We start from the raw sequence: 26,337 nt of genomic DNA, 5'->3' as shown, positions 1-26,337 counted from the left end.
AGAGTCATATAACTTATTCTTTATCTTCAGTGACTTCCTAAATTTGTGTCCTTTTAGATAACTCTACCACCTTGTGGGAAACCCTGGTGGTGTAGTGGTTAAGTGGCACGGCTGCTAATCAAAAGGTCGGCAGTTCGAATCCACCAGGCACTCCTTGGAAACTCTACAGGGCAGTTCTACTCTGTCCTATAGGGTTGCTATGAGTCGGAATTGACTCAATGCCGTTGGGTTTGGTTTGGTTTTGGTTACCACCTTGTGTGAGACAAATATGACAATATTCTGAAACCAGGATAAGTCACCATCTCAAGCTAACTAGCCACTCTTAGAACATGGATTTCTGATAAGAGTATTTCATATATTAGCAACTTGCCCTAGGTTATTGAGGGAAGTCGTCTTCACAACACAAGTAAACCAAACTGTCTATAACGAAATGTTGTAAGGGAAATTAAGCACAATGAATCAACAGTTCTTTCTGTCTTACTAGTATTAATATGAATATACCGTCTTAAAAATGTAAGTCCTCTTGACCTTCAGTCATTAAATAAAATGTTATAGCATGGTTCATTTAAAGATACCCAAATTGCAATAGAAATTTTGAAAACGTACTATGTAAAGAATGTATTTAAACTAATTCTACAAGTGTCTTCAATTACATACACATAATTGGTTGAAAGGGTAAGATATAAGACTGCCACCTAGAACAGATAAATTTAAACTAAGAGAGAAGAAGAGAATACAATTTAGACTAAGAGAGAGAATGTATTAGTGTTTCTCTGCTTTGAAAGAAAAGCAAGTACAACATACAAAAAGATAGAAAAAAGAAGGAAGATGAGAGAGAGAAAGAGACAGAGATTCAGTTAAAAGATTAAAGATTCATTTAAAAGGAGCATTCAAGGCATTCAAGGGAAGAACAAAAAGTACTCAGAGGCCAAATCTCTTCACGCGTCAAAACCTCTGGAGAAGGGTGAAAAATTTTCTCAATCAGATCAAACACAGGAGGAAGTTGTGCTGTGGTCTCGTATACAAAAAACATTACTCATATAAATTCAGAGAAAGGAATAATGTGCTGTGGACAAATTAAAGGCTTCAATTGAGTTTAGGATCCATTGATCTCAATATAAGAAAAGTGGCTGACAAAAGTATTATCATATCCCCTGTACCCTAGAGTATGGAGAATGGATTATTTTGTAGTCAAGTACTAGCAAGAATACTAGCTTTTTTTTTTTTTTTGCAGATGTTTGATTCAATGTATTACCTCCCATGGCTTTCACAATCTACTTTTTTCTGGTTATTAGAACTCCACATCTTCTAGTTTCCTTGAACTTCTATTGCAAATCAATACCAAAGCTTTTTCTTAGCTTCTAGTTTATTCTCCTATTTTACTTAAATTTTTTACATTAACGTATTTTCCTGATTACTTAAATGCACAGACCATATAAAAAAAGTTCAAGTAAATTCTAATATATGGATTTATATATATATATATACTTAAATTTTATTTTTAAAAAAGAGGTAGATAATAACCCAATCAAAATATGTGCAGTAAAAATCAACATTATCCTGATTGACAGATGTACAATGCTTTAAACCCCAAAGTCCTACTCAAGGAGTGTTCAATTTTAGATGAGTCTTCTCTCCAAGCTCAGCCTTTTTACATACATGTACATAAAGCCAAGGAGGTTCTGCACCCAGCTAGCCTGGCTGTCTGCTATGACCACCTCACTGAGCCTGCTGCCTCTCTTCAACTCAGGCTTATGCACTTCTCAACAAAACTATGGAGCAAGTATGGTATAGTACACAGTGGCATGAACAGAGCTCTCACTTATTCTTAGTCCCCTTAAACGTATAAATATAGAGCTCACTTACTTTTGGACAAGTCATCAGGAAAAACCAATTGCTGGAGAAGGGTATCATGTTTGGTAAAGTAGAGGATCAGTGAAAACAAGGAAAAAGCCCAATGACATGAATTGACACAATAGTTTCGACAAAGGGCTCAAATACATCAAAGATCATGGAGATAACACAGGATTGGGCAACACTTCATTCTTTTACACATAAGGTTGTCATGAGTTGGAGCCAACTCAATGGGAACCTACAATACCAACAACAACATAGGGCCTAAGAAATATAGACTCATTCATTTAGCCACTTAATATATACTAGTTTTAGTCATGCCTTGTGCCTTACAATATGTGGGACTTGGAAATACAAAGATAAATAAATATCTAGTGCTTTCAAAGATAACGCGTTCTAGTAATAAACAAACTAACATGTAATAAACAAACTAAACAAACATAATAATAAACTAAACATGTAATAAATAAACTAAACTAAACAAACATGTAAATAAATAAATACATTATTATGTGTATTAAGATAATACAGTGTATGTGGTAACCAGGAAGATGGAGAGATTAGTTCTATTTTAAGCTTTAGTTGGGCTGTTAGAAATATATCACTGTTATGAAAAATAAAATAATGAAAAAATGAAGCATGAAAAAAGTAATGTATCTATCAATTATCTCACCAATTGGCTAACATTCAATTGAGAAACCCACGCTGTATATCAAATAGCAGCTGTATCTTGCTTCCTGGAGTATTCAAGCCTTCAGATAAGTAAGTCTTCTGTGTCAGTGCTAGAAATTATGTTGACACTGGATAACTTCTGAACTGAATACACAAAGGAAAATCCAGAATTAATCTATAAACAAATTTTTACCTTTAGGGACATCCCAGGCTAGAAAATGTCACATTATTTATATAGATGATTACCACCATAGCCAAGAAACACGCAGATTTTCTGACATAGTTAAGAAAAAATCTTAGACAGATATAAAAGAGGAAAGTAGTTGTTAGCCCATATCAAAGACTTGGTTAAAACAAGCAATGGAGAAAAAAAAACGGAAGGCACCAAGCTAAGTAAAAATTCAGAATTAGCTATAAATTTCTCCACTATCTTTGCAGAAAACATTTTCAAGATAATGGGAAATACAAAAAACTGCACATATACGTGAACAACCAGTTTCTTCTTTGCTGTTTTTCATTTGTATTTCTTCTATCTAATTTCAGTTGTCCTGGATCAACTTGGACACTTCTCTCCATGGAAGAGATGTACGACATTGTCTCAAATCTGTGTTGTCTTTACTCCAGAAACAATAGGGTTCAGAGTTGGGGGGAGAAGCAAATATAGATTAGCCACAATGATGTGAAGAGAAGGAGGAACAGTGTGTCCCCCAAAACGATGAGTAAAGAAAGTGAAGGATGCTGGAACATAGGTGATAATGATGGCAGATATATGAGCAGTGCAGGTGCTGAAGGCCTTCTGACGAGCATCTGCTGAGGAGAGGCTGACCACAGCCCGGAGGATCATAGTGTAAGACACAGAGATACAGCAGATGTCATATACTCCAACCAAAAGAGCAACCGTCAGACCATAGATGATATTGACCTTGATGCTGGCACAGGATAACTTTACCACAGACATGTGGTCACAATATGTATGGGTGATAATATTGCTCTGGTAGAAGGGCAAACGTTTGACCAAGAATGGGAAAGGAATCATCAACATCACACTCCTTAGGAAGGTGGCAAGCCCAGCTTTGGCAATGACAGGGCTAGTGAGTATAGTAGCATAACACAATGGGTAGCAAATGGCCACATAGTGGTCCAGAGCCATGAGCATGAGGACACCAGACTCCACACCTGTGAACCCATGGACAATTAACATCTGGACTAAGCAGGCATTGAAATTAATTTCCTTGAGATGGAACCAGAAGATGCAGAGTCTATTGGGTAGAGTGGTGGTGCAGTTGAAGAGGTCAATGAGGAAGGGCATGGCCAGAAAAAAGTACATTGGACGATGTGGGGATTCCTCAGAGCGTTTGAGGTACACGAGGCCAAGGTTATCCACAAGGGATATAACATACATTGCACAGAGAGGAAGGGAGATCCATTTGTGTACTCTTTCCAGACCAGGAACGCCATAACAATAAAAGATTCTGGTGCCACGTATGAATTATTAGAGATCAGCATAATAAATAGAAGACCTCTTTATTTTTCCTGAAGCCTCTACCCTGAGAAGGAATTAAGACATAGAGAGTTTGATTCAGAGCTTCCTTGTGAATCCAAACTTAAATTTTGAATAAAAGTACATTCATAATAGTACAATTTCAAATAATAATGAATATAAAAATAGACTATTGAATAACTGTATATCTCAATATTTTAAGTTTTGCAGTGTAAGTATAATTTTTAAAGCCCAGTTACAAAGTTGTTATTGTTTTCTGCCATCAAATAGAAGAAACTGACCCCAGAGACATTGCATAAATATCACAGGTCACACAACTAAATTTGGGGCCAGAAATGGTATTCATATATGACTCAAATCTCATACAGTATATTTAACTATCCATTCTAACTGCACAGAGCACATGTTCTATAATAGAAAGTTATAATTGTATGTGAAGGATCATCTGAGATTTGATTATTGTAATAGTTTTTTTTTTTTCCCAGCAATATGCAAATAGAGACTATGGGTGGTTCTGCCAAATAGAATCTCGTTTAAATTTCAGCTCCTCCTATACCAGTTGTGTGATTTGGTGATATTTACTTTGATGTTGAAACCTCAGTTTATCTTTAAAGCAAGGCTAATGATACCTACCTTAAAGATTTCTGAAACATAATCAGAAGTATATTTTACTCCTAAGATTGTATCCTAGAATATTGGATAGAATAATCCTTAGAAATGCAGATACACGTGTAGATATGTCAGAACAATGACCATGAAGGTAGAGCTTAGTTGATTGTACGAAGAAGTAGTATAAGAAATCTCCCCATTACCATTCTTTGTCTTCTGTCTTTACTTAATTTTTGAGAAGCAGGTTCTCTGGACTTTCCCTTTGTTCTTTCTCTGGGAAATATTTCCACTGTCATGACCTCAAGTATAACCAACACAATGAAAATTTTCAGATCATTAATTCTATAAGTAAGCTATGCGCAACTGATGAGTCTTCTTTCTGATGCATGCTGGATATTTCTACCATAAATTTCCATGGACACTTTAAATTTACCTTGCCTAAAACTTAACTGATCATTTCAGCTTTTACCCTTCACCAAAATTATGTTCCACTTCTGAGTTCTGTCCTTTGATAATGGTGCCATCAACCACCACAATATCCAAACTTTTATTTTTTAAATCTTCTCTGGTCTTCCCCAACTTTATCGTGGGTATAATTTCTTTATAGCTCAAAATTTCTTCATTGTTACTTCATCCAGACCACCTCAGCATGTCTGTTATCTGTAGTAAATCCTCAGGGAATAAGAACTTGTATTTCTAATCCAGAAATATTTCTAATACTAGCCCTTTCTTCCTATACTCACATATCTCTTTTAAAGACCACCTAGTCATATCCACCTATTGCTTTGCTTTGCTTCTTGAATTTTTCAGATCTAATTTGTCCTACAACATAATTATGAGGACATTTCAATCCACTGCTTAATAATATTCAACATCTTCGCTTTACTTTAAGGGTAGGGCTCAATTTCATCAGCATGGTATTGAAGAAAGCAAATTTTAAAAATTTTATCTTTCCTTTCCAATTTTATTTCTTGCCATTTCCTTAAACTTTCAAAAGTGTCCTGGTTTGGGGATAAATTATATGGTCACTGCATCTTAGCATTTCATGTTTAAACCTTGCTGACTACTTGCAAATTCAAATATTGCATATTACATACACTTTACATGTTACATATACTTTTCCTTATTTCAAGCCTATGTTGATCTTGCTCAATTTCCTTCCCTTATTTGAAAATCTCGCTGCCATATACACACCCAGATAAGCTCCTGTTCACCTCAAACTCTAAGATATAAAGTCACTTCCTATGAGGATAACTGTATACTAGAGTCCAAGGTGAGCTTCCCTGACCCAGGTACAGGATGTTTAATTCACTTTCCCAAAGATATTCGTGATTAATTGAAAGTCACATCCAGGTTTTCCTAGATTTCCTCATCTGTTACCCTAAACCAAGTCCTTCATAAAGGCAATTAATGGAGAAATTTTGAGCTATCAAGCAGTGGATCAATTATTTACAGTTTATTTGCTTTTACGTTTGTCTGGTTGATTTCTCTGGAGGAATAAGAGGCTTCATTTTTCCAACATGGGGCCTCAATGGCTCCTGCTGCTTACAATTACTTCCCTGCACAGCATTATAGAAAAAAGCAAGGGGATAGTGTTAGATAATTCATACTTTCTCTTTCAAAGAATTGAAGATCTGATTACAAGTACCATTTACACTTACCTCAGCCCCTGCCCCCTTTTTATACTTGTGGTTCTGGGGGAATAAAAAAGAGACAGGATTTAGGAATATGACAAAAGCAAAATCATGACAAAACCACAGGGTAAGAAATCCCCCTGGCTGAGGGTCTTGCCTTAGTGTTACATCAAGCCTTTTTCAATGAAAAAGACAAACAACATGCTGTAACTAGAAAACAGCACACCACATCTGGACATGATGCATCATCGCAATACATATCAGTCACAATTCCTCTTCCCTCCTCAATGACAGTAGGTTCCATTACCTGATCCAGGTGTCTGAGCCCCCAGGACCTGAAGGAAGGGATAGAGCTTGATGCTATCATTCCAGCTCTTTTGCTGTTTCCTCATCCCACACTGGGCATCCGTTTGACACAAACAGTGTGCGGCACCTACGGTTGCCTCTGACTGTTGAAAAGAGAAAAGAGGTCCCTTTGGATTATCACTTAATCTCAGTCTTCAGAAAAATCAGGATGAAGCAGGCACTGCTTAAGAGCTAGGAAAGCCTAGGAGTCTTGCTTTTTAACTTCTTTTTCATTTCCATGTGATGGCCTAGATAAGCTTTTTTTTTTTTTTTTTTAAGGAAAAGTCAGGAACTGTACCACAAAATAAAATCCTACCACCCATCTAAACACTGCTTTCCTGAATTCCCTAGAGAGGTATGTCAGGAAAGACCTGAACACAGAAAAGAGGGTTCTAGATTCCCTGCTACTGTTTCATCTTCATCTTTTTTCAGAAATATCATATCTAGCCCGTTAGTAACATGAAGTGCTATCACTGAGCCTGAATATATTAGGTGTATGGACTCCAAATTAAGTTAAAATTCCATTTAGGATCTACAATTTTCTAGGGAATGTACTTCTGGCACTTAGCAGAAGGCTTCTTGTGCCTCCACTCTACTACTTTTAGATTTACCTTGAACATAAATAATCAACTTACATACAAATTCAAATATTTACCCACATACCTGGAGAAAACCAGCAATAGTACTATTTGAGCATCTGTACTTACAAGTTACTATTTAAATTAATTTATGAACTTATTCATGTTCTTAAAATGAGTCTACCAATTCATAACCATTTATCTAACTGAAACTCAATTTATTCAATGGTTTGTCCAAATGTATGCAATATTTGTGATCTTTACATAAAACCCTGGTGAAACACTTGCCCATCTCTCTATTTGACAGTTACTTTTCTTCTCTATGCTCCCCTTGTTCTTTCTCCTCCCTTCATGATGGTTATAACTTGGTGGCCTGGGCCAGAACTATCTGGGTATTTATCATGTCTCTTTACTGACTTGTAAACTGTTTTAGTCCCCATGTGTCTGTCATTTTGTCATACTGTGACACTGGAAACTATGCCTCTGGTATTCGGATACCAGCAGGATCACCCATGGAGGACAGGGTTCAGCTAAGCTTCTAGACTAAGACAGACTAGGAAGAAGGACCAGGCAGTCTACTTCTGAAAAGCATTAGCCAGTGAAAACCTTATGAATAGCAGTGGAACATTGTCTGGTATAGTGCTGGAAGATGAGCCCCCCAGGTTGGAAGGCACTCAAAAGACGACTGCAGAAGAGCTGCCTCCTCAAAGTAGAGTTGACCGTAATGACATGGATGAAGTAAAGCTTTCAGGACCTTCATTTGCTGATGTGGCATGGCTCAAAATGAGAAGAAACAGCTGCAAACATCCATTAATAATCAGAACCTGGAATGTACGAAGTATGAATCTAGGAAAATTGGAAATCATCAAAAATGAAATGGAACTCATAAATATCGATGTCCTAGGCATTACCGTGCTGAAATGAATGGTATTGGCTATTTTGAATCAGACAGTCATATAGCCTACTATGCTGGGAATGACGACTCAAAGGGGAATGGTGTTGTAATCATCCTCAAAAAGAACGTTTCAAGATCTATCCTGAAGTACAATGCTGTCAGTGATAGGATAGTATCCATACGCCTACAAGGAAGACCAGTTAATAAGACTGTAATTTGAACTTATGCACCAACCACTAGGGCCAAAGATGAAGATATAGAAGATTTCTAACAGCTGCTGCAGTCTGAAATTGATTGAACATGCAATCAAGATGCATTGAAAATTATTGGCAATTGGAATGCAAAAGTTGGAAACAAAGAAGAAAGATTAGTAGTTGGAAAATATGACCTTGGTGATAGAAACAATGCCAGCAATAGAATGATAGAATTTTGCAAGACCAACAACTTCTTCATTGCAAATACCTTCTTTCACCATCATAAACAGCGACTATACACATGGACCTGGCCAGATGGAACACAGAAATCAAATTGTCTACATCTGTGGAAAGAGACGATGGAAAAGCTCAATATCTTCAGTCAGAACAAGGCCAGGGGCTGACTGTGGACAAAATCATCAAGTGCTCATATGCAAGTTCAAGCTGAAACTGAAGAAAATCAGAGCAAGTCCACGAGAGCCAAAATGTGACCTTAAGTATATCCCACCTGAATTTAGAGACCATCTGAAGAATAGATTTGACACATTGAACATTAGTAACTGAAGACCAGACGAGTTGTGGAATGACATCAAGGACATCATCCATGAAGAAAGCAAGAGGTCACTGAAAAGACAGGAAAGAAAGAAAAGACCCTGATGAATATCAGAGGAGACTCTAAAGCTTGCTCTCGAATTTTGAGAGGCTAAAGCAAAAGAAAGAATTGATGAAGTAAAAGAACTGAACAGAAGATTTCAAAGGGCATCTCGAGAAGACAAAGTAAATTATTATAATGACATGTGCCATGAACTGGAGATGGAAAACCAAAAGTGAAGAACATGCTCGGCATTTCTCAAGTTGAAAGAACTAAAGAAAAAGTTCAAGCCTCGAGTTGCAATAGTGAAGGATTCCATGGGGAAAATATTAAACGATGCAGGAAGCATCAAAAGAAGATGGAAGGAATACACAGAGTCATTATACCAAAAAGAATTAGTTGATGTTCAACCTTTTCACGAGGTGGCATATGATCAGGGACCGATGATGCTGAAGGAAGAAGTCCAAGCTGCTCTGAAGGCATTGGCGAAAAACAAGGCTCCAGGTATTGATGGAATATCACTTGAGATGTTTCAACAAACAGATGCAGCACTGGAGGTGCTCACTTGTCTTTGCCAAGAAATATAGAAGACAGCTTCCTGGCCAACTGACTGGAAGAGATCCATAATTATGTCTATCCCTAAGAAAGATGATCCAATCAAACGTAAAAATTATAGAACAATATCATTAATATCACTTGCAAGAAAAATTTTGCTGAAGATCATTCAAAAATGGCTGCAGCAGTATATCGACACTGAACTGTGAGAAATTCAGGCCGGTTTCAGAAGAGGACGTGGAACCAGAGATATCATTGCTGATGTCAGATGGATCCTGGCTGAAAGCAGAGAATACCTGAAGGATGTTTACCTGTGTTTTATTGACTACACAAAGGCATTCAGCTGTGTGGATCATAACAAATTATGGATAACATTGTGATGAATGGGAATTCCAGAACACTTAATTGCGCTCATGCGGAACCTGTTCATAGACCATAAGGTAGTTGTTTGGACAGAACAAGGGGATACTGATTGTTTTAAAGTCAGGAAAGATGTGTGCCAGGGTTGTATTCTTTCATCCTACCTATTGAATCTGTATGCTGAGCAAATAATCCAAGAAGCTGGACTGTATGAAGAATGGGGCATCAAGATAGGAGGAAGACTCATTAACAACCTGCATTATGCAGATGACAGAACCTTGCTTGCTGAAAGTGAAGAGGACTTGAAGCACTTACTAATGAAGATCAAAGACCACAGCTTTCCATATGGGTTGTACCTCAACATAAAGAAAACAAAAATCCTCACAACTGGACCAGTGACCAACATCATGATAAACGGAGAAAAGTTTGAAGTTGTCAAGGATTTCATTTTACTTGGATCCACAATCAACACCCAAGGAAGCAGCAGTCAAGAAATCAAAAGACGCATTGCATTGGGTAAATCCGCTGCAAAGGACCTCTTGACAGTGTTGAAGAGCAAAAATGTCACCTTGAAGACTAAAGTGTGCCAGACCAAAGCCATGGTATTTTTAATCACATCATATGCATGTGAAAGCTGGACAATGAATAAGGAAAACCAAAGAAGAGTTGATGCCTTTGAATTGTGGTGTTGGCGAAGGATATTGAATATACCATGGACTGCCAAAAGAACGAAGAAATCTGTCTTAGAAGAAGTACAGCCAGAATGCTCCTTATGGGCAAGGATGGTGAGACTGCGTCTTACGTACTTATTTTGGACATGTTTTCAGGAGGGATCAGTCCCTGGAGAAGGATTTCATGCTTGACAGAGTACAGGGTCAGCAGAAAAGAGGAACACTCTCAACTTTGTCGATTGACACAGTGGCTGCAAAAATGAGCTCAAGCTTAACAATTGTAAGGATGGCTCAGGACCAGTTAGTGTTTCTTTGTGTTGTACATAGGGTCACTATGAGTTGGAACTGAATCAACGGCATCTAAAAATAACAACAACAAACTGTTCTAGGGTGTGGGTCAGAAAATCTTTCTCCTGTTTTACTCCATGAATGAGGGAAGCACATGAATAAAAAACAAAACAAAACAAACAAAAAAGCATATTCAGTAAGTTGGAATCAGATTGGCTGAGTGCAAATTGTGACTAAATTGAAGAAGGAAATGGATATGGGGAATGGTGGGCTAGTGACTTGGAGAAAAGAAGACGTATGTACATCTTTCCTTGATTTGGGGGGGGCTCAGAAATTTTGCTACCTAATTATCTCTGGCATTGCACCCTGTTTTTGAAAAACAATGAATAAACATGAAAAAAAGAATTCTCTATACTCTGAAGGAAATTTTGTGTGCATTTGACTTGTCCCTTGCCCACATAAGAGCACGCATCTGTTGCCAGTCCTATCTTTGCTTTTAATGTGAAATGATCATGATTTTCTTAATTGTTCACACACCCAGAGACCTGTGAGACGTGAAATGCAAAATCCTCTATAGAGCAGTCCTTCTGATCTCTGTGATAATACAGACAGACTGGGGCAATTCTAGGAGCCCTTGTCATGCAATGATTAAGATTAAGCAAGCTGTTGCTGCCAATAAAATGTCGGCAGTTTGAATCCACCAGCTGCTCCTTGGAAACCCTAAGGGGCAGTTCTACTCTGTCCTATAGGGTTTCTATGAGTCAGAAATGACTTGACAGCAATAGGTTTGGTTTTGGGTTTGGAACAATTCTAGACTTTGTCATACAACAATTGTCAGGAAGGTAGAAAGTGTTCTTTACCCACAATGCAGCTTCAAAGAAGAAAGAATGTGAAGAGTGGTCATGCCAGAGTGAGGGCCCAGAATTCATGCTATGCCAGGTGCACCCTGGCTTCACCTTATAGACCTTGGGTTAGAAGTGTTTAGCCCAGCTGTCTTCCCACAGGGAACAGGCATAACCTCTGAAATCCTCAGGAGTCCTGAGTTCTGTCAGTGTGAACAGAGCTTAGGCACCCCCAGAGAACACACAGCCCTAAGAGGAAGCAGGATGCTAAGTTTCACATATTTGGGGAGGGTGGGGGAAGCTGCCTCTACCATAGTTGGGCCCCAAAAGATGACAACTCAGAAAGGAACTCCTATGCCAGATAGCCATTTGGAGTAGAAGTTGGAAATTTGTCCTTACGCAATTAAAAATAAAGCAAAGATGCATAGATGTGTGGGATTTAAAAAAAAAAAAAAAGAGTAGTTGCTTATTATTCTGACCTTCTGAAATAGTAAACGGTCATTGATTAAAATAACATGTACTACTTTACACTCAGAAATACCTGCTATTAGGATTTTCTTGTCTTTGTTGTAACAATTAAAAAAAAATCAGGATCATAATTTACAGACTATTTCATAACTGTTTGCTTCCACTAAAAATACGTCATGAATATTTCATCAATAACTCTTCCTCAGCATGAATTCCAAAGTTAGCGTAATATTCTACTGATGGTTATAACCTTTCCTTTAAACATTTAGTCCTCTAATTGGGGACTTCGAGTTCATTTTCAGCATGTTTTTTAACAATAATATTATAGTAAATATCAACATGTTCATAATTAATTCCATAGGAAAATCCATAGATAAGGAAATGTTGCAACAAAAATTAACTAATTTTAAAGGATTTATATTGCCATATTTTCCCCCAGAAAGGTTACACCAAAACTCTCTACTCCATACCCCTGAACAATGGCAATTATATATTTCACCTCTTTCAGGGAGGCTTCCTAAGCATAACTGGTCTCCTTTACCTCTGGGAGCATTTTTCTTGCACTGATTTCATGTTATTTTAAAATGTCCTAAAAATTCCTTTTACCCAATTATTATTGTTAGTTGCCATGTACAACAGAACAAAACCTTACACGGTCCTGCACAATTCTCACGATCATTGGTATCCTTGAGTTCATTGTTTCGACCACAGTGTATTTTGAGTTCCTTTCGATCTATGGGGTTTGTCTTCCAGCCACTATATTGGACAATATTCTATTGTGATACATAGATTTTTTCCATTGGCTAATTTTTGGAAGTAGATCACTAGGCCTTTCTTCCTAGCCTGTCTTAGTCTCAAAATTCCACTAAAGCCTGTCCACCATGGGTGACCCTGTGGGTATTTGAAATACTAGTGGCATAGTTTTCAGCATCATAAAAAACTCGCTGTTGAGTGGATTCCTACTCATAGCGACCCTATGTGACAATATAGAACTGCCCCACAGGGTTTCCAAGGAACAGCTGATGGATTCAAACTGCAGATCTTTTTGGTTAGCAGCTGAGGCCTTAACCACTGTGCCACCAGGCTTCCAAGCAACATGCAAACCACCACAGTATGACAAATTGACAGGTGGTGGTTCTCTTTTTTCCTATTCTTAGCCTTCTCTGATCAGGCTTATTGTACTCTTGCAGTATCTTCAGAGCCGTAGGGGTTCTTTCTTTCTTTTCCTAGAGTGATGCCACTAATCCCATCTTTCAGGCTACTTTGGTTTATTCTCTAATTTCTCCTGAGTACGTCCTCACATAGCTTACTAAGAAAAGTTGCTATGCATGTCAATTTTCTTCATTTTTTCACATCTGAATATCTTTACTGCTTTCACAGTTGATTGATTATCAAGTTGGGTACAGAATTTTGGTCTAATGATGTTTATTTTCCTAAGTAAAAAATACTGCTCCTTTGTATTCCAGCATTCATATTTAGCAGATGCTGGTAGATATCCTTTTTCATATGCTTAAATGTGACTTGCTTTTTTCATGCTTGAACTTCCACTTCAAAGTTTTTGAGTCTTTGTATTATGTTTATGTACTTCAATTTCATAGTGGTAGGTCCAGGTTTCAGTCTTTTATAAAGAATTTATCTGGTTATTTTGTGGGCTACTTCAATTAAAAAATCTGAATTTAGTTCTAGGAAATATTATAATTGTTTGAGTAAATTATTCACTTTGTTTCAGTACTATTCTCATTTTAGGGCAATCCTAATATATTTGACCTCCTGCAATTATCCTTAGTTCTTGGGTATAATCTTAACAACCAAGATTATAGGTTGGAAGTTTTAGGTAAAGGGAACTTTATATAATATTTGGTAGGCATAAGTAATTGACAGATAATGTAATTAAGTTAAATCCTTACTGTCTAAAACAGAGGGTAGGTAAGCTAATTGAAGCTCAGACATGGCTTGAAGTAAAAGGAGTAGTCGCCAGAAGAACAGCATCAACGCACATGCACACACATCCAACAATTTAAGAGTCTGTCTCTCAAAAGGAGATAGATGGAAACATTTTAAAGAGGGAGGTTTTTTTTTTTTTAATATACAATTGTATTGTGTTATGATAATGTGTACAAATATTCACATATTATTTACACTAAATTATTTGTTTCTCACAGAAACCAAAATACACATATTTTGTAAACCAGAGACAGGCAGTATAGGCGGCAGGGAAGAATCATGTTTTACAATTTAGAGAGGTCCGAGTATGTGCTCCAGACATATTCTTTTAAAGAAGTATTTTATTGGAGGGTAGTATGCATGCAGAAAAGACAGCAAGCCATACAACCACAGCTTGATGAAATATCACCAACTGGACACACCCTGAACTGCCATACAGGTGAAGGACTAATGCATTGGCAGACCCGCAGAGGCACATCTCATATTCTGTCCAATCACTACCTGTTCTCTTTTTCTGAAAGGTATACATTATTCTAATTTTCAACACCCTATGTTAGTTATGGAAACCCTGGTGGTGTAGTGGTTAAGTGCTACGGCTGCTAACCAAAGGGTCGGCAGTTCGAATCCACCAGGCACTCCTTGGAAACTCTGTGGGGCAGTTCTACTCTGTCCTATAGGGTCACTATGAGTCAGAATCGACTCCACGGCACTAGGTTTGGGTTTTTTTTGGTTTGGATGTTAGTTATGCCTGATTTTGAACTTTATACAACTGGAATCATATAGCATATATATTTCACTCAATATTATATTTGAATACACTGCAATTATTTTACACACTCTGTTGCTGATGAACATTTGGGTCATTTCTCTGTTCTAGATATTCTGAATATTCTGCTATTAACAACTTTTACAAGACTTTTTGGTGATCACGTGTATGATTTACTACTGGATATAGAAAGCAGATCAGAAGTTCAGAAATATGAATGAACTCAAAATGGTCTTAGGAGGAGATTCCTGAAATAAATTAGCACAGACATAGATGAAAATGGCTTATATTCTGCTAGGGAATTAAAAAAAAAAAAAAAGTTCAGCTCCAGTCCTAGTGATCCAGCCACTGGGCTGCAAACTCATACAGGTTGTCATTCAAGGTAGAGTTCTCTGTCCTTGATAATTAAATACAATGAACGTTGAAGTCCCCTACAAGTAAAGAGACTTTGGAGAACATGAAATTTCAGAAGAGTGGATCTTTGCCTACATGACCATGGTGGTACCCTTTCAAATAAAGTTGAAATACCTGAGTCATGTGAAAATATTTTGAGTGACTAAATATCTCGTTTCCTTTGCTTGGTTCCTTATTGACTTGGTGATCTCAACCTGGCTAAGAAATCTCCAACTTCACAGAAGGTTCTTTAAATGTTATGAGAAGAAATGTCCGTTCCCTTAAACAGGAACCTAATGACACATTCACGTATCTGCTTGGTTTTCACTCCGTACACAATAGGGTTCATTGTGGGAGGCATGAGCAGATAGAGGTTAGCCATGATAATGTGTATGTGGGGTGGAATGGTATGTCCCCCAAAACGGTGTGTAAAGAAGGTGAAGAAGGCTGGAACATAGGTGATGCCGATGGCACAAATGTGGGCAGTGCAGGTGCTAAAGGCCTTCTGTCGAGCATCTGCTGATGACAGACTCGCCACTGCTCGAAGAATCATGGTGTAGGAAATTGTGATGCACAAGATATCAAAACCCCCAATCAGAAGGGCAACCATCAGACCACAGACAGCATTGACCTTGACATTACCACAGGATATCTTCGCCACAGACATGTGGTCACAGTAGGTGTGAGGTATGACATTGCCTCCGCAGTATGGTAGGCGCTTAGTGAGGAAAGTGAAAGGCATGGCAAGCATTACGCTTCTAAGAAAAATGTTGAGCCCGGCCTTGGCAATGACTGAATTAGTGAGAATAGTGGCATAGTGCAGGGGGTAGTAGATGGCCACATAACGGTCCAGGGCCATGAGCATGAGCACCCCAGACTCCATCCCAGTAAGTGTGTGGACAAAGCACATCTGGGACAAGCAGGCATAAAAAATCAATCTCCTTGCGGTTGAACCACAATATGCAGAGGGTGTGGGGGGGTGTGCTGGTGCACATGAGCACATCTGTGAAGGACAGAAGGGCTGGGAAGATGTACATAGGTCTGTGTAAGGCCTCTTCAGAGTAGATGAGGTACATAAGGCCAAAGTTCCCTGTAATGGAAATGCTGTACATGGTACACAGGGGAAAGGAGATCCACAAATGCACTTCTTCCAGCCCAGGGATGCCATTGAGGATGAATGAAGCTGGGATTAGGCTGGTATCATTTAGAAATGACATAACAACTGTTGGAAGTTCATAGTACAAAAGTTACAGAATTGCATCTGTAAGCAGAAAATAAAATAAAATAGATCAGAGTAACTGACAACCAAGATTTTCCCCATGATACCTAACTTAGTATGCTCTCCTATGTTGAATATGTGGTATATACTATGTTTGGGCCCATGTCTTAAGCATTAGATTTTCACAAGATGAATTAACTTGAGTCCAGCTGATGTGCCTGGATAGGGCCTTTTCTTATAATGTAGTTCATTCCCCAGGCTGAAGTTGGCCACCACTTGAACAACTGGATGACCAAGGATTAATTAAATATTTACTGTCTTCTAGGTGTTCACCACCATAGAGATGTCTATTTTTTTCTGAAATGCTAACATTCTTCATTGTATGCCTTTCACATTTGATCAGTCTTATGTTGTAGACAAGCTGACTATGACATTTTAGCCCAAGCATCACCTTCTGGCATGCAAAAAATTATGAATTAGTTACTTTGTACCAACAGCTTTCTTTAAGCTGAATCATGGAATTATCCTAAATGTGAAAAAAAAATAATCCCCTCCCAACATCATCAAAAGGCCATCTCTTGGTGGCCTTGCTCCACAGCTGAACTTCAGCACTGGAGGCAGGTGTGACTCACAGGCTAAGTTATTATCATTAGTTAGGTAAATACTTTTTAAGGAGCCCCAGTGGCACAATGGTTGAGTATTCTGCTGCTGGCTGAGGGGTTAGTGATTTGAGCCCACATGCCACTCTGTTCTAATGGGCATTGCAGCCTGGGGGACCTTTTGGGGCAGTTCTGCTCTGTTGAATGGGGTCACTATGAGTCTGAATCCACTGAGCAGGACCTAACAACAACAACAACAACAAGCACTTTCATTAAAGAATAACAACCAAACAATAGTTTAGCTTAACTGATAAAGAACTTGTTGAGCGCTACACATTTCTAAGAACTACCTGTATTGGATTAAATTGACAAGAGCAACTCAGAAGATTAGAGAGAAACCTCAGGGAGCAGTGAGTTTATGTTAATGGAGAGAAACAACTCAGAAAAGGAAGGTGAGAATGATTGCACACCTAGAAGAATGTAATCAATGTCACTGAATTGCATGTGTAGGAACTGTTGAATTGGTGTATGTTTTCTTGTGTATATATTCTCAACAACAACAAAAAAATAAAGCAAATTTAAAACACATACAAAGAAAGTTATCTATTAACCCCTTTGATATTTAAATCAACATCACATTAAATAGACGGTGAAGAATCATTGGAAATGCAATAAATCATGAGATGCTAATGTTTTTCTAAAGTTAGAGACAAATATGTAATCCAATAAGAATAATATTTATCATTTTAAACTAAATTGATTGAAATTCCATTTAGAACATGGTCTGTATTTTTTACGCATATCAAAAATCCAGAGAGCCATAGAGTCAAATGGTTCTCTGGCTACATAATAGCCAAGCAATTCATTCTAGCAAAAAAAAAAAAAAGAAATACTCAATACATTTTTTTAAGTCCATAGAAAAAGAGGATCTGGGAGAATAAAGAAGGACAAAACACTTACAAGCAGTGAGGCAGAGAAGATTGGTGTGATGGTATGTTGTGAAGAAATAAGGACAAAGTGGTGACCGAAGGATGGAAGCACCTATGATGCACAAGTCTGAAGAGCAGCCTATGTTGTGCCGGCATGTGCTGCTTTAGGAAAACATGTACAAGGAGAATGACAAGGAGTGCAGCCCTATGGAGGGGGCTATTGGAGGGAAGATAAATAGGCTCTTTAAATACAAAATATCAAATTTCATAGTGCTTCCTGGGCACATGGGAGGTGGGCTGCCTATTGCTTCAGAAGTGTCTCCTGTTGGAAATTAAAGGTGGGGTGGAGTTGTTTCTCCTTTCTTCTCATGTTTTTTAATAAAATTGTATCTCTTTATTTATTTTAAGGGTGTGAACTGAGTAGATGACATGTAGGGTCATATGAATTGAAAACTAATTCAATATCACAACTATGATGCAAAATGCAGATAATAGTAGGAATAATAGACAAGTAACAGAAATTAAGGAGGAGAAATTCCTTTTTCTCTAAAATCCTGTTTTTAGCTTTCACAGCCAGTGGAACTGACTACTTCTCATAAGAACATACCCACAAGAGTATATTACAGTAGTTGAAACGTATTTTATCCAAATCGAAAATGGATCAAAGAAGCCAGCATTAAAGCAGCCATATAGTACTGTACATTTCACCTTTTCAAAAGTTTAGAGAATAACTCTATCTGACAACTCTCATATTCATTTTCCACCACCCCCTCAGCTATTAAAACCTGCACTCATTCCTTTATATTAAGAATGCAACCCAGTTTAGAAATGTGCTCACCCTGAAAGCTACTGGAGTTCCTTCGGAAACTATAAAGCCGTATTCACAAGTTAAGTCACATTCCCATCTGTGGAATGCTCTTGGTCCTGAAGGAGAGATTTAAGACCTATATTGAGACCAAAGGGGAAGGTGGAATGGGGGACATTTCTACTATGTGTGTGTGCCTGTGATTTTTTGTGTAAATAAATATATATTCTGAAGTGAAGTAAGGGAAGCTTAGTTGTTACTGTCTCATCTACTATAGTCTTGAAGGAGAAATATTCTCCAAGTGTTATTTTTTTATAATATGGAAAAAAGAGACAGACTTGAGAATCAAGTGTATCTGTGCCATAAGATCTTTGGCTGTGCTATTGGGAATTGCCTTAGGAGCTAAAACATCATAGTCTAGGATTCTTATCTAGGAAAGACATAATCTAGTCCCACCTTCTGGGACATAATATTTTATAGGTACAACAGAGAAGGTGTGGGCCTGAAACCATTTTGGAATTTCAGAATGAGATCCTTTTGGAACATAGACCTATTTTCTACCTTTTTCAAAGCTCAGCACAAGGTCATATGCAAAATGGGTATGGAAAAACATATTATTTTAGAGAAAAACTAAATTATACTGATATAAAAACAATTGAGTTTTATGTGTGATCTTATGCTCAGCAAACTTGATAAACTTTCTTATAGATTATAACAATTTTTCTGTAGATTATTTTGGATTATCTAACCATTTTTTTTTTTTTTAACCATTAGATGGCAATGGTATATTTGATCTCCAGGAAGTATCAATTCAGAGCCAATATCCAGAAATCTCCCAAACCCTGCTCATTTTCCTTTCCCCAAAGTACATTCACCTGGTAAATGGTTGCAGGTCCTTAGGAGGAACCAAAACCAAACCTGTTGCTATCCAGTCAATTCTGACTCATAGTCGATTCCGACTCAGTGACCCTATCGGATAGAGTAGAAATGTCCCATAGGGTTTCCAAGGAAGGGCTGGTGGATTTGAACTGCCAACCAGGGCTCCTTATTGGGAATACTGGAAGAAAATTCTACAGTGGAATTTCTTGCATATTTAACAGTGTCTTTCTTCAAAGGACTGTGACTTTCCCATTTACTCAAAGGACCTAGAATTGGTTGAGGGACCATAAACCTTCATTGTGGTGATTTAGATAACACTTCTATTGCCAGATCTAGACCTTTTCTGCTTATATAATTTAAGAAAGACCACAGTGTGCTGCCTATCTCTTTTGGTTATAGGTATACCATGATAAATTTGGCAACACCAAAGATTTCTGCAGGTTGAACCATTCTGGTTACTACTTAGGATCTGTTACTGTCCGTTGGAGTAACCATTCTCATCTGTGTCTAGCAATTAAGTGCTGCCACTTAGCCCATGATACCCCAAGATCCAATCATGCCCATTGAATTCAGTGAGAACAATTATATGGTATATTTTCTCACTGCTACTCATCTTCTTTTGAGTAAAACCATGCCAGAACTCTTCAAGAAAACCCATGTTCTCATCAACAAAATATCTGATATTGATTTGGTGATGAAATTGTCCTCTGGTCTTTCCTGGTTGACATATTTAGGGGATGGGTGAGCAAGGTGTATGTAATGAATCTGGAAGAAGCTAGAAAGATAAAAGCCTGAAAGAGTAGCTAAATTATTAGAGAAAAGCCATGGAAGGGAATCTGGGAAGTTAGCTGTGCTCGGGTGCTGGAGTGGAAACAAAAAGGTGAGAAAGTAGAAAAGTCTAAAAATAAGTTGATTGGCTCTGCAGAGCAAGTAGCCTGCTGGTGACTTCGGGGCTGTTTTCGGTCAGCAGGGGTGGTGGTTGGGAAGAAGAACCAGATGTAGAGTAGGGTAGTGCAAGGACCAGCTGGAGCCAGCCTTCACCTCTGTGCCTGTTTTTCACCACATATGTCCATGATAACCATAAAAGAGTAACAGAAGCTGCTGCACTTCTGCCTTCCAAATCTCATTCAAATTCTTCTGTTGATCAGCTCTAACCACCAGCATACAAGAAGAAGATTCCAGGAAATGTAGTTCCATCTTAGCCAAATTAACATTGTACAAACCACCAGGGAGTTATTTCTTCTCTAAAAAAACAAACACAGTTGAAAGTCATTTCTCCATGTGACAAAACTCATGCTTTTATTATTTCTTATTTAAAAGGCAGGGCTGTGTGTTTACGACAAATAAAAAGAAGGAAAAAAGACCCATTTTTTAAGTTCATGTGACTCTACATTCAAGAAATTGACTGAAAATAGTATATCTTGTTTAGGAAAAGACATTTTTCGAAGGCTACTTGCACTTGTTATTATCTTGCTAGAAGTAAATTGAATATTTTATTATTTTAACTACTCTACATATTTGCGCTTTATTTACATTGTGAGTTAAAAGGTTGGAATTGCTTGTTTTTATTTTAAAAAGAGAATTTTTATCAGAGGTGTTTCTCTGGCTCTCAATTATCAGAGTTGCTTTTGTTCCACCCCTTGCATTTAAGTTTTTCAGGATATAACTTTTATAAATTAACTAGAAGAGTCCAACAATTTTGATAAGGTAGATAAAAAAAATTTGCAATATTAAATACCAAACACTGAAAGAAGATAGGAAATATCTAAAGAAGCCTGTATGTATTAAAGAAATAAAATCTGTAATTAAATTCTTTCCATAAAGAAATTTCCAGACCCAGTTGACATCAATGATGAATGCTTACAAATATTTAAAGAAAAATTAACAAACAATTTCAGAGACTAGAGAAAGATGAAACACTTGCTAACTTCTTTAATTAGGCCATAAGACTTCTAAATAAAACCTTACAAAGATACTACAAGAAAGAAAATCTACAGGCCAAAATATTTTTTAAATACAGATACAAAAAAATTCCAAAGTGTTAATATTAAAAATTAAACCTAGCAATATTTTAATTAGTTTTTAATATATTAAAAGGATAATTCCTCATAACCATTTGGGGTTTATTCCAGAAATACAAGGATGGGTTAATATTAACATATCAATTGATGTTTTTCTTAATATTAAGAGGAGAAAAGAAGAAAGCCATATGTATATCTTTAGATGCATTATATCCTTCAAAACTTGAAACACAACTTTGAGATACTGTTGTTGTTAGGTGCCATCAAGTTGGTTCCTACTTATGATGACGCTGTGTAGAACAGAACAAAACACTGCCCGGACCTGCGCCATCCTCACAATTGTTGTTATGCTTGAGCCCATTGTTGCAGCCATTATGTCAATACATCTTGTTGAAGGTCTTCCTATTTTCTCTGGCCCTCTACTTTACCAAACCTGACATCCTTCTCCAGAAATTGATCCCTCCTGATAATATGAACAAAGTATGTGAGACAGTCTCGCCATCCTTGCCTCTAAGGAGCGTTCTGGATGTACTTCTTCCAAGACAGATTTCTTTGTTCTTTTGGCAATCCATGGTATATTCAGTATTCTTTGCCAACACCACAATTCAAAAGTGTCATTTCTTCTTGAGTCTTCCTTATTCATCGTCCAGCTTCTGCATGCATATGAGGCAAATGAAAACAACATGGCTTCAGTCAGGTGCACCTTACTCTTCAAGGTGACACCTTTGCTTTTATTTTGAGATTGATATCATTATTATAATCTTACAGAGATTAAAATGGATCAAACTATTGAACACTGCAGATGATAAGAAACCTAACAGAGCCCATACAGACATTGAGTAGAATTTAGAAGACTCATTGTCATTGAGCCCTTATGATTTATGGTGATCCTGCGTTATAGTAGAAGTTCTCTACAGGGTGATCTTTACAGAACATTGGTTACAATCTTTACAGAAGCTTATTGCCCAGCCTTTCTTTTGTGGTGCTTCTGGATGGGTTCGAACCAGCAAACTTTACATTGGTAGTTGAGTGCAAACCATTTGTGCTACCCTAGAACCTTTGAGTAGAATAAAACAATTAAAATTCAGATCTATCTTTTGCTAAACACTGTGTTATACACACCTGCAATGCATGGCTTTTACACACCAACTTTCTGCCTGCTGCAGCCAAATGTGTTATAACTAATACTGAACACACACCATCAATCCTACAAACCATGGCTCAGGAGTCATATTTCAGGGTGTTTTTGTCTTACATAATTTTATGAGAATCTTTTGGGTAGTCGACATATCTCAGACAAAGTAATCAGGGAACAATTTAGGCCAAATTTGACTGAGAGGCTTTCTCAAAGAAAGCAATATTAACAAATTCCTGAGCCCTTATATATTCGTTATATCCTATCTATATAATACTGCAACTGTTGCCATTCATATAACAGGATAAACAGAGAACTTTCTAATTCCCTCCTATCAGTTGGAATTCCTGCTTATTTATTAGTCTGCTAAGAAACCAAAAATCCTCACAACAGGACCGATAAGTAACATTATGATAAACAGAGAAAGGATTGGAGTTGTCAAGGATTTAATTTTACTTGGATCCACATTCAAAACTCATGGAAGCAGGAGTCAGGAAATCAAATGGCATATTGCATTGGGCAAATCTGCTGCAAAAGGCCTCTTTAAAGTGTTAAAAATAAATAAATAAATAGGTGTCACTTTGAGGACTAAGGTGCACCTGGCGCAAGCCATGATATTTTCTGTTATTCCCCCACCTGTCCTGTTCTGGTACTCCAATCACTTGCTGGTTAGTCCTCTTAACAGAGTCCCATATAATTCTTAGGGTTTCTTCATTTTTTTTTAATTCTTTTATCTGGTTTTCCTCAAATAAATTGGTGTCAAGTGCTTTATCTTCCACCTCACTAATTCTGAATTACATTGCTTCAATTCTGCTCCTATGACTTTCTTTGAGTTGTGTAATTCTGAAATTTTATTGTTAATCTTTTGGATTTCTATTTGCTATCTCTCTATGGATTCTTGCAGCCTGGTAATTTGTGATTTTGCTCTATACAACCTTCTTAAATTCCTCTGTTGCTTTACCTGTGTGTTCCTTGGCTTAGTCTGTGTTTTGCCTGATCTCCTTCCTGGACTGTTGAAGAGCTCTGTATATTAACATTTTTTGAATTTTATCTCCAGTGATTCTAAGAACTTATCTTCCTCCAGGAGGTTTCCTGGTTCTTTGTTCTGGTTGCTTGGTGAAGCCATCCTGGTCTGTCTCTTTCTGTGATTTGATATTGACTGTTGTCCCCAAGCCATCAATAATTTATTATATTTATTTATTTTACATTTGCTTACTGTGTCCTAGCTTCTTGTTTTGGTTTGTTTTGATATGCCCAAATAGGCTGGTCATGTGAGCTACTTTGATTATTGGCATCCTTAAAGCTCTAACGTCCTGTCACCAGGTAGTTAGAGCTGCTACTAGGTATGTGACCCCAGGAGTCTGTTTACTTTTTTTTTTTTTTTGGTTAGCAGCTGAGCTCTTAACCACTGCTCCACCAGGGCTCCAACCTACTCAGAGGATCCTCGAAATACAGGCCTGGTGATCTTCTGAAAGATCACAGCCTTGAAAAACCTATGGAAATGTTGTACTCTGCACACATGAGTAGGACTGGACAGCAGGTTAACAACAGCAATCTTATAAACAGGTGTCTTTGATTAATATAGTCTTTTTTTTTTTGGTACTTTAGGAGAAAGTTTACAGAACAGTTAATACATACATTGTTTTTGACATTGCTTGCCAACCCCACAATGTATCAACACTCTCCCCTTCTTCTTCTCGAGTTCCTTGTCTCCATTCCTCCAGTTTTCCTGTCCCTTCCTGCCTTCTTATCTTCGACTTTGGGCTGGTCTGCCCATTAATCTCATATACGTGGTTGAACTATGAAGCAAGTTCCTCATGTGTGTTATTTTTGGCACTATCCCTGAAACCCAATACCGTCAAGTTTGGCACTATAGATCAGCCTAATCTTTGGCTGAAGGGTGAACCTCAAGAGTGACTTCAGTACTGAGTTAAAAGGGTGTCTGGGGCCATACTCTCAGGGTTTCTCCAGTCTGTCAGACCCACAAAGCCTGGTTTTGTGTGTGTGTGTGTGAATTTGAATTTTGTTCTACATTTTTCTCCTGCTCTGTACAGGACCCTGTACTGTGATCCATGCCAGAGCAGTCAATGGTGGGAATCAGGCACTACCTAGTTGTTCTGGGCTCAGTCCAGTGGAGATTGTGGTAGTTGTGGCCCATTAGTCCTTTTTCCCTTGTGTCTTTGGTTTTCTTCATTCTCCTTTGCTCCAGCCAGGATGGGACTAGTAGATGTGTTTTAGATGACCACTCACAGGCTTTTAAGACCCCAGATGATACTCACCATGGTTGGATGTAGAACATTTTCTTTATGGACAGTGTTATGCCAGTTGAGCTAGATGTCCCCCGAAACCATGGTTCACAGTTCTCAACCCAGTAGCTCCATACCTCAGGAAATTTAAATGTGTCTGAGAAGCTTCTGTGACTTTGCCCTGGTCAAGTTGTGCTGACTTCCCTGTATTGTGTACTGTCTTACCCTTTACCAAAGTTACCACTTACTCACTACCTAGCGAGTATTTTTCTTTCCCTACCCCACCCTCCTAACCATCAATAATTGTTTCTTTCTGTGTGGAAACATTTTCATGTGTTTTTTATAACAGTGGTCTTACACAGTATTTTTCCTTTTGTGATTGACTTACTTCACTCAGCATGATGCTTTCCAGATTCATCCATGTTGTGAGATGTTTCACAGATTCATCATTGTTCTTTATCACTGCCTAATATTCCGTCGTGTGTATATACCATAGTTTGTTTATCCATTCATCTGTTGATGGGCACTTAGGTTGTTTCCATCTTTTTGCTATTGTGAATAATGTTGCAACAAACATGGGTGTGTATATTTCTATTCATGTGATGGCTCTTATTTCTCTAGGATATATTCCTAGGAGTGTGATTGATGGATCATATGGTATTTCTATTTTTAATTTTTTAAAGAAACTTCATATTGTTTTCCAAAATTGTTTTTACCATTTTGCATTCCCACCAGGAGTGTGTAAGAGTTCCAAACTTCCTGCAACCTCTGTGACATTTGTTATTTTCTGTTTCATTCATGCCAGCTTTGTCGTGGTGAGATGACATCTCATTATAGTTTTGATTTGCATTTCTCTAATGGCTTTTTTTTTTAATGGCTAGTGATCACAAGCATTTCCTTATGTGTCTCTTAGCTGCCTTAATGTCTTCTTTGGTAAAGTGCCTGTTCATATCCTTTGTCCATTTTTAACTGGATTATTTGTCTTTTTTGTTGTAGAGGTGTTGGATTTTCATATAGATTTTAGAGATAAGACCTTTGTCAGGCATGTCATAGACAATTTTTTTTTCCTCATCTGTGGGTTCTCTTTTCACTCTTTTGGTGAAGCCTTTGATGAGTGTGTTTAATTTTTAGACAAACCCATTTATCCTGCTTATTATCTGGTGTTTGTATATTATCAAGCATAATTTATATCCTGTTAATGCCTTATATAAGGGCTCTTAAAAAATTTTTTTAGTGTAGACCTAATTTTTTTATCCCATGATTTTCATAGTTTTTGGTTTTATATTTAGCCCTTTGACCCATTTGGAATTAGTTTTTGTGTATGACATGAGGTATGGGCCTTG

General features: G+C 37.6%; 1 protein-coding gene and 1 pseudogene across 1 annotated transcript; both read right to left on the bottom strand.

Annotated features, from left to right (window-relative positions):
• Nucleotides 1–3,124: 3,124 nt before the first annotated feature.
• On the bottom strand, nt 3,125–4,065 carry LOC100659026 (olfactory receptor 52N5-like). Its single transcript, XM_023542266.1, has one exon. It carries the CDS (start codon nt 3,926–3,928, stop codon nt 3,125–3,127), a length of 804 nt encoding a protein of 267 aa, XP_023398034.1. The 5' UTR covers nt 3,929–4,065.
• An 11,121-nt stretch (nt 4,066–15,186) lies between these two features.
• LOC100659311 (olfactory receptor 52N1-like) lies at nt 15,187–16,423 on the bottom strand (annotated as a pseudogene).
• Nucleotides 16,424–26,337: the final 9,914 nt, after the last annotated feature.

This window comes from Loxodonta africana, chromosome 7 (assembly GCF_030014295.1).
Source record: "Loxodonta africana isolate mLoxAfr1 chromosome 7, mLoxAfr1.hap2, whole genome shotgun sequence".
Taxonomy (NCBI): domain Eukaryota; kingdom Metazoa; phylum Chordata; class Mammalia; order Proboscidea; family Elephantidae; genus Loxodonta; species Loxodonta africana.
The sequence above is the reverse complement of the archived record's forward strand: the minus strand, read 5'-3'. Positions and strand labels throughout refer to the sequence as shown.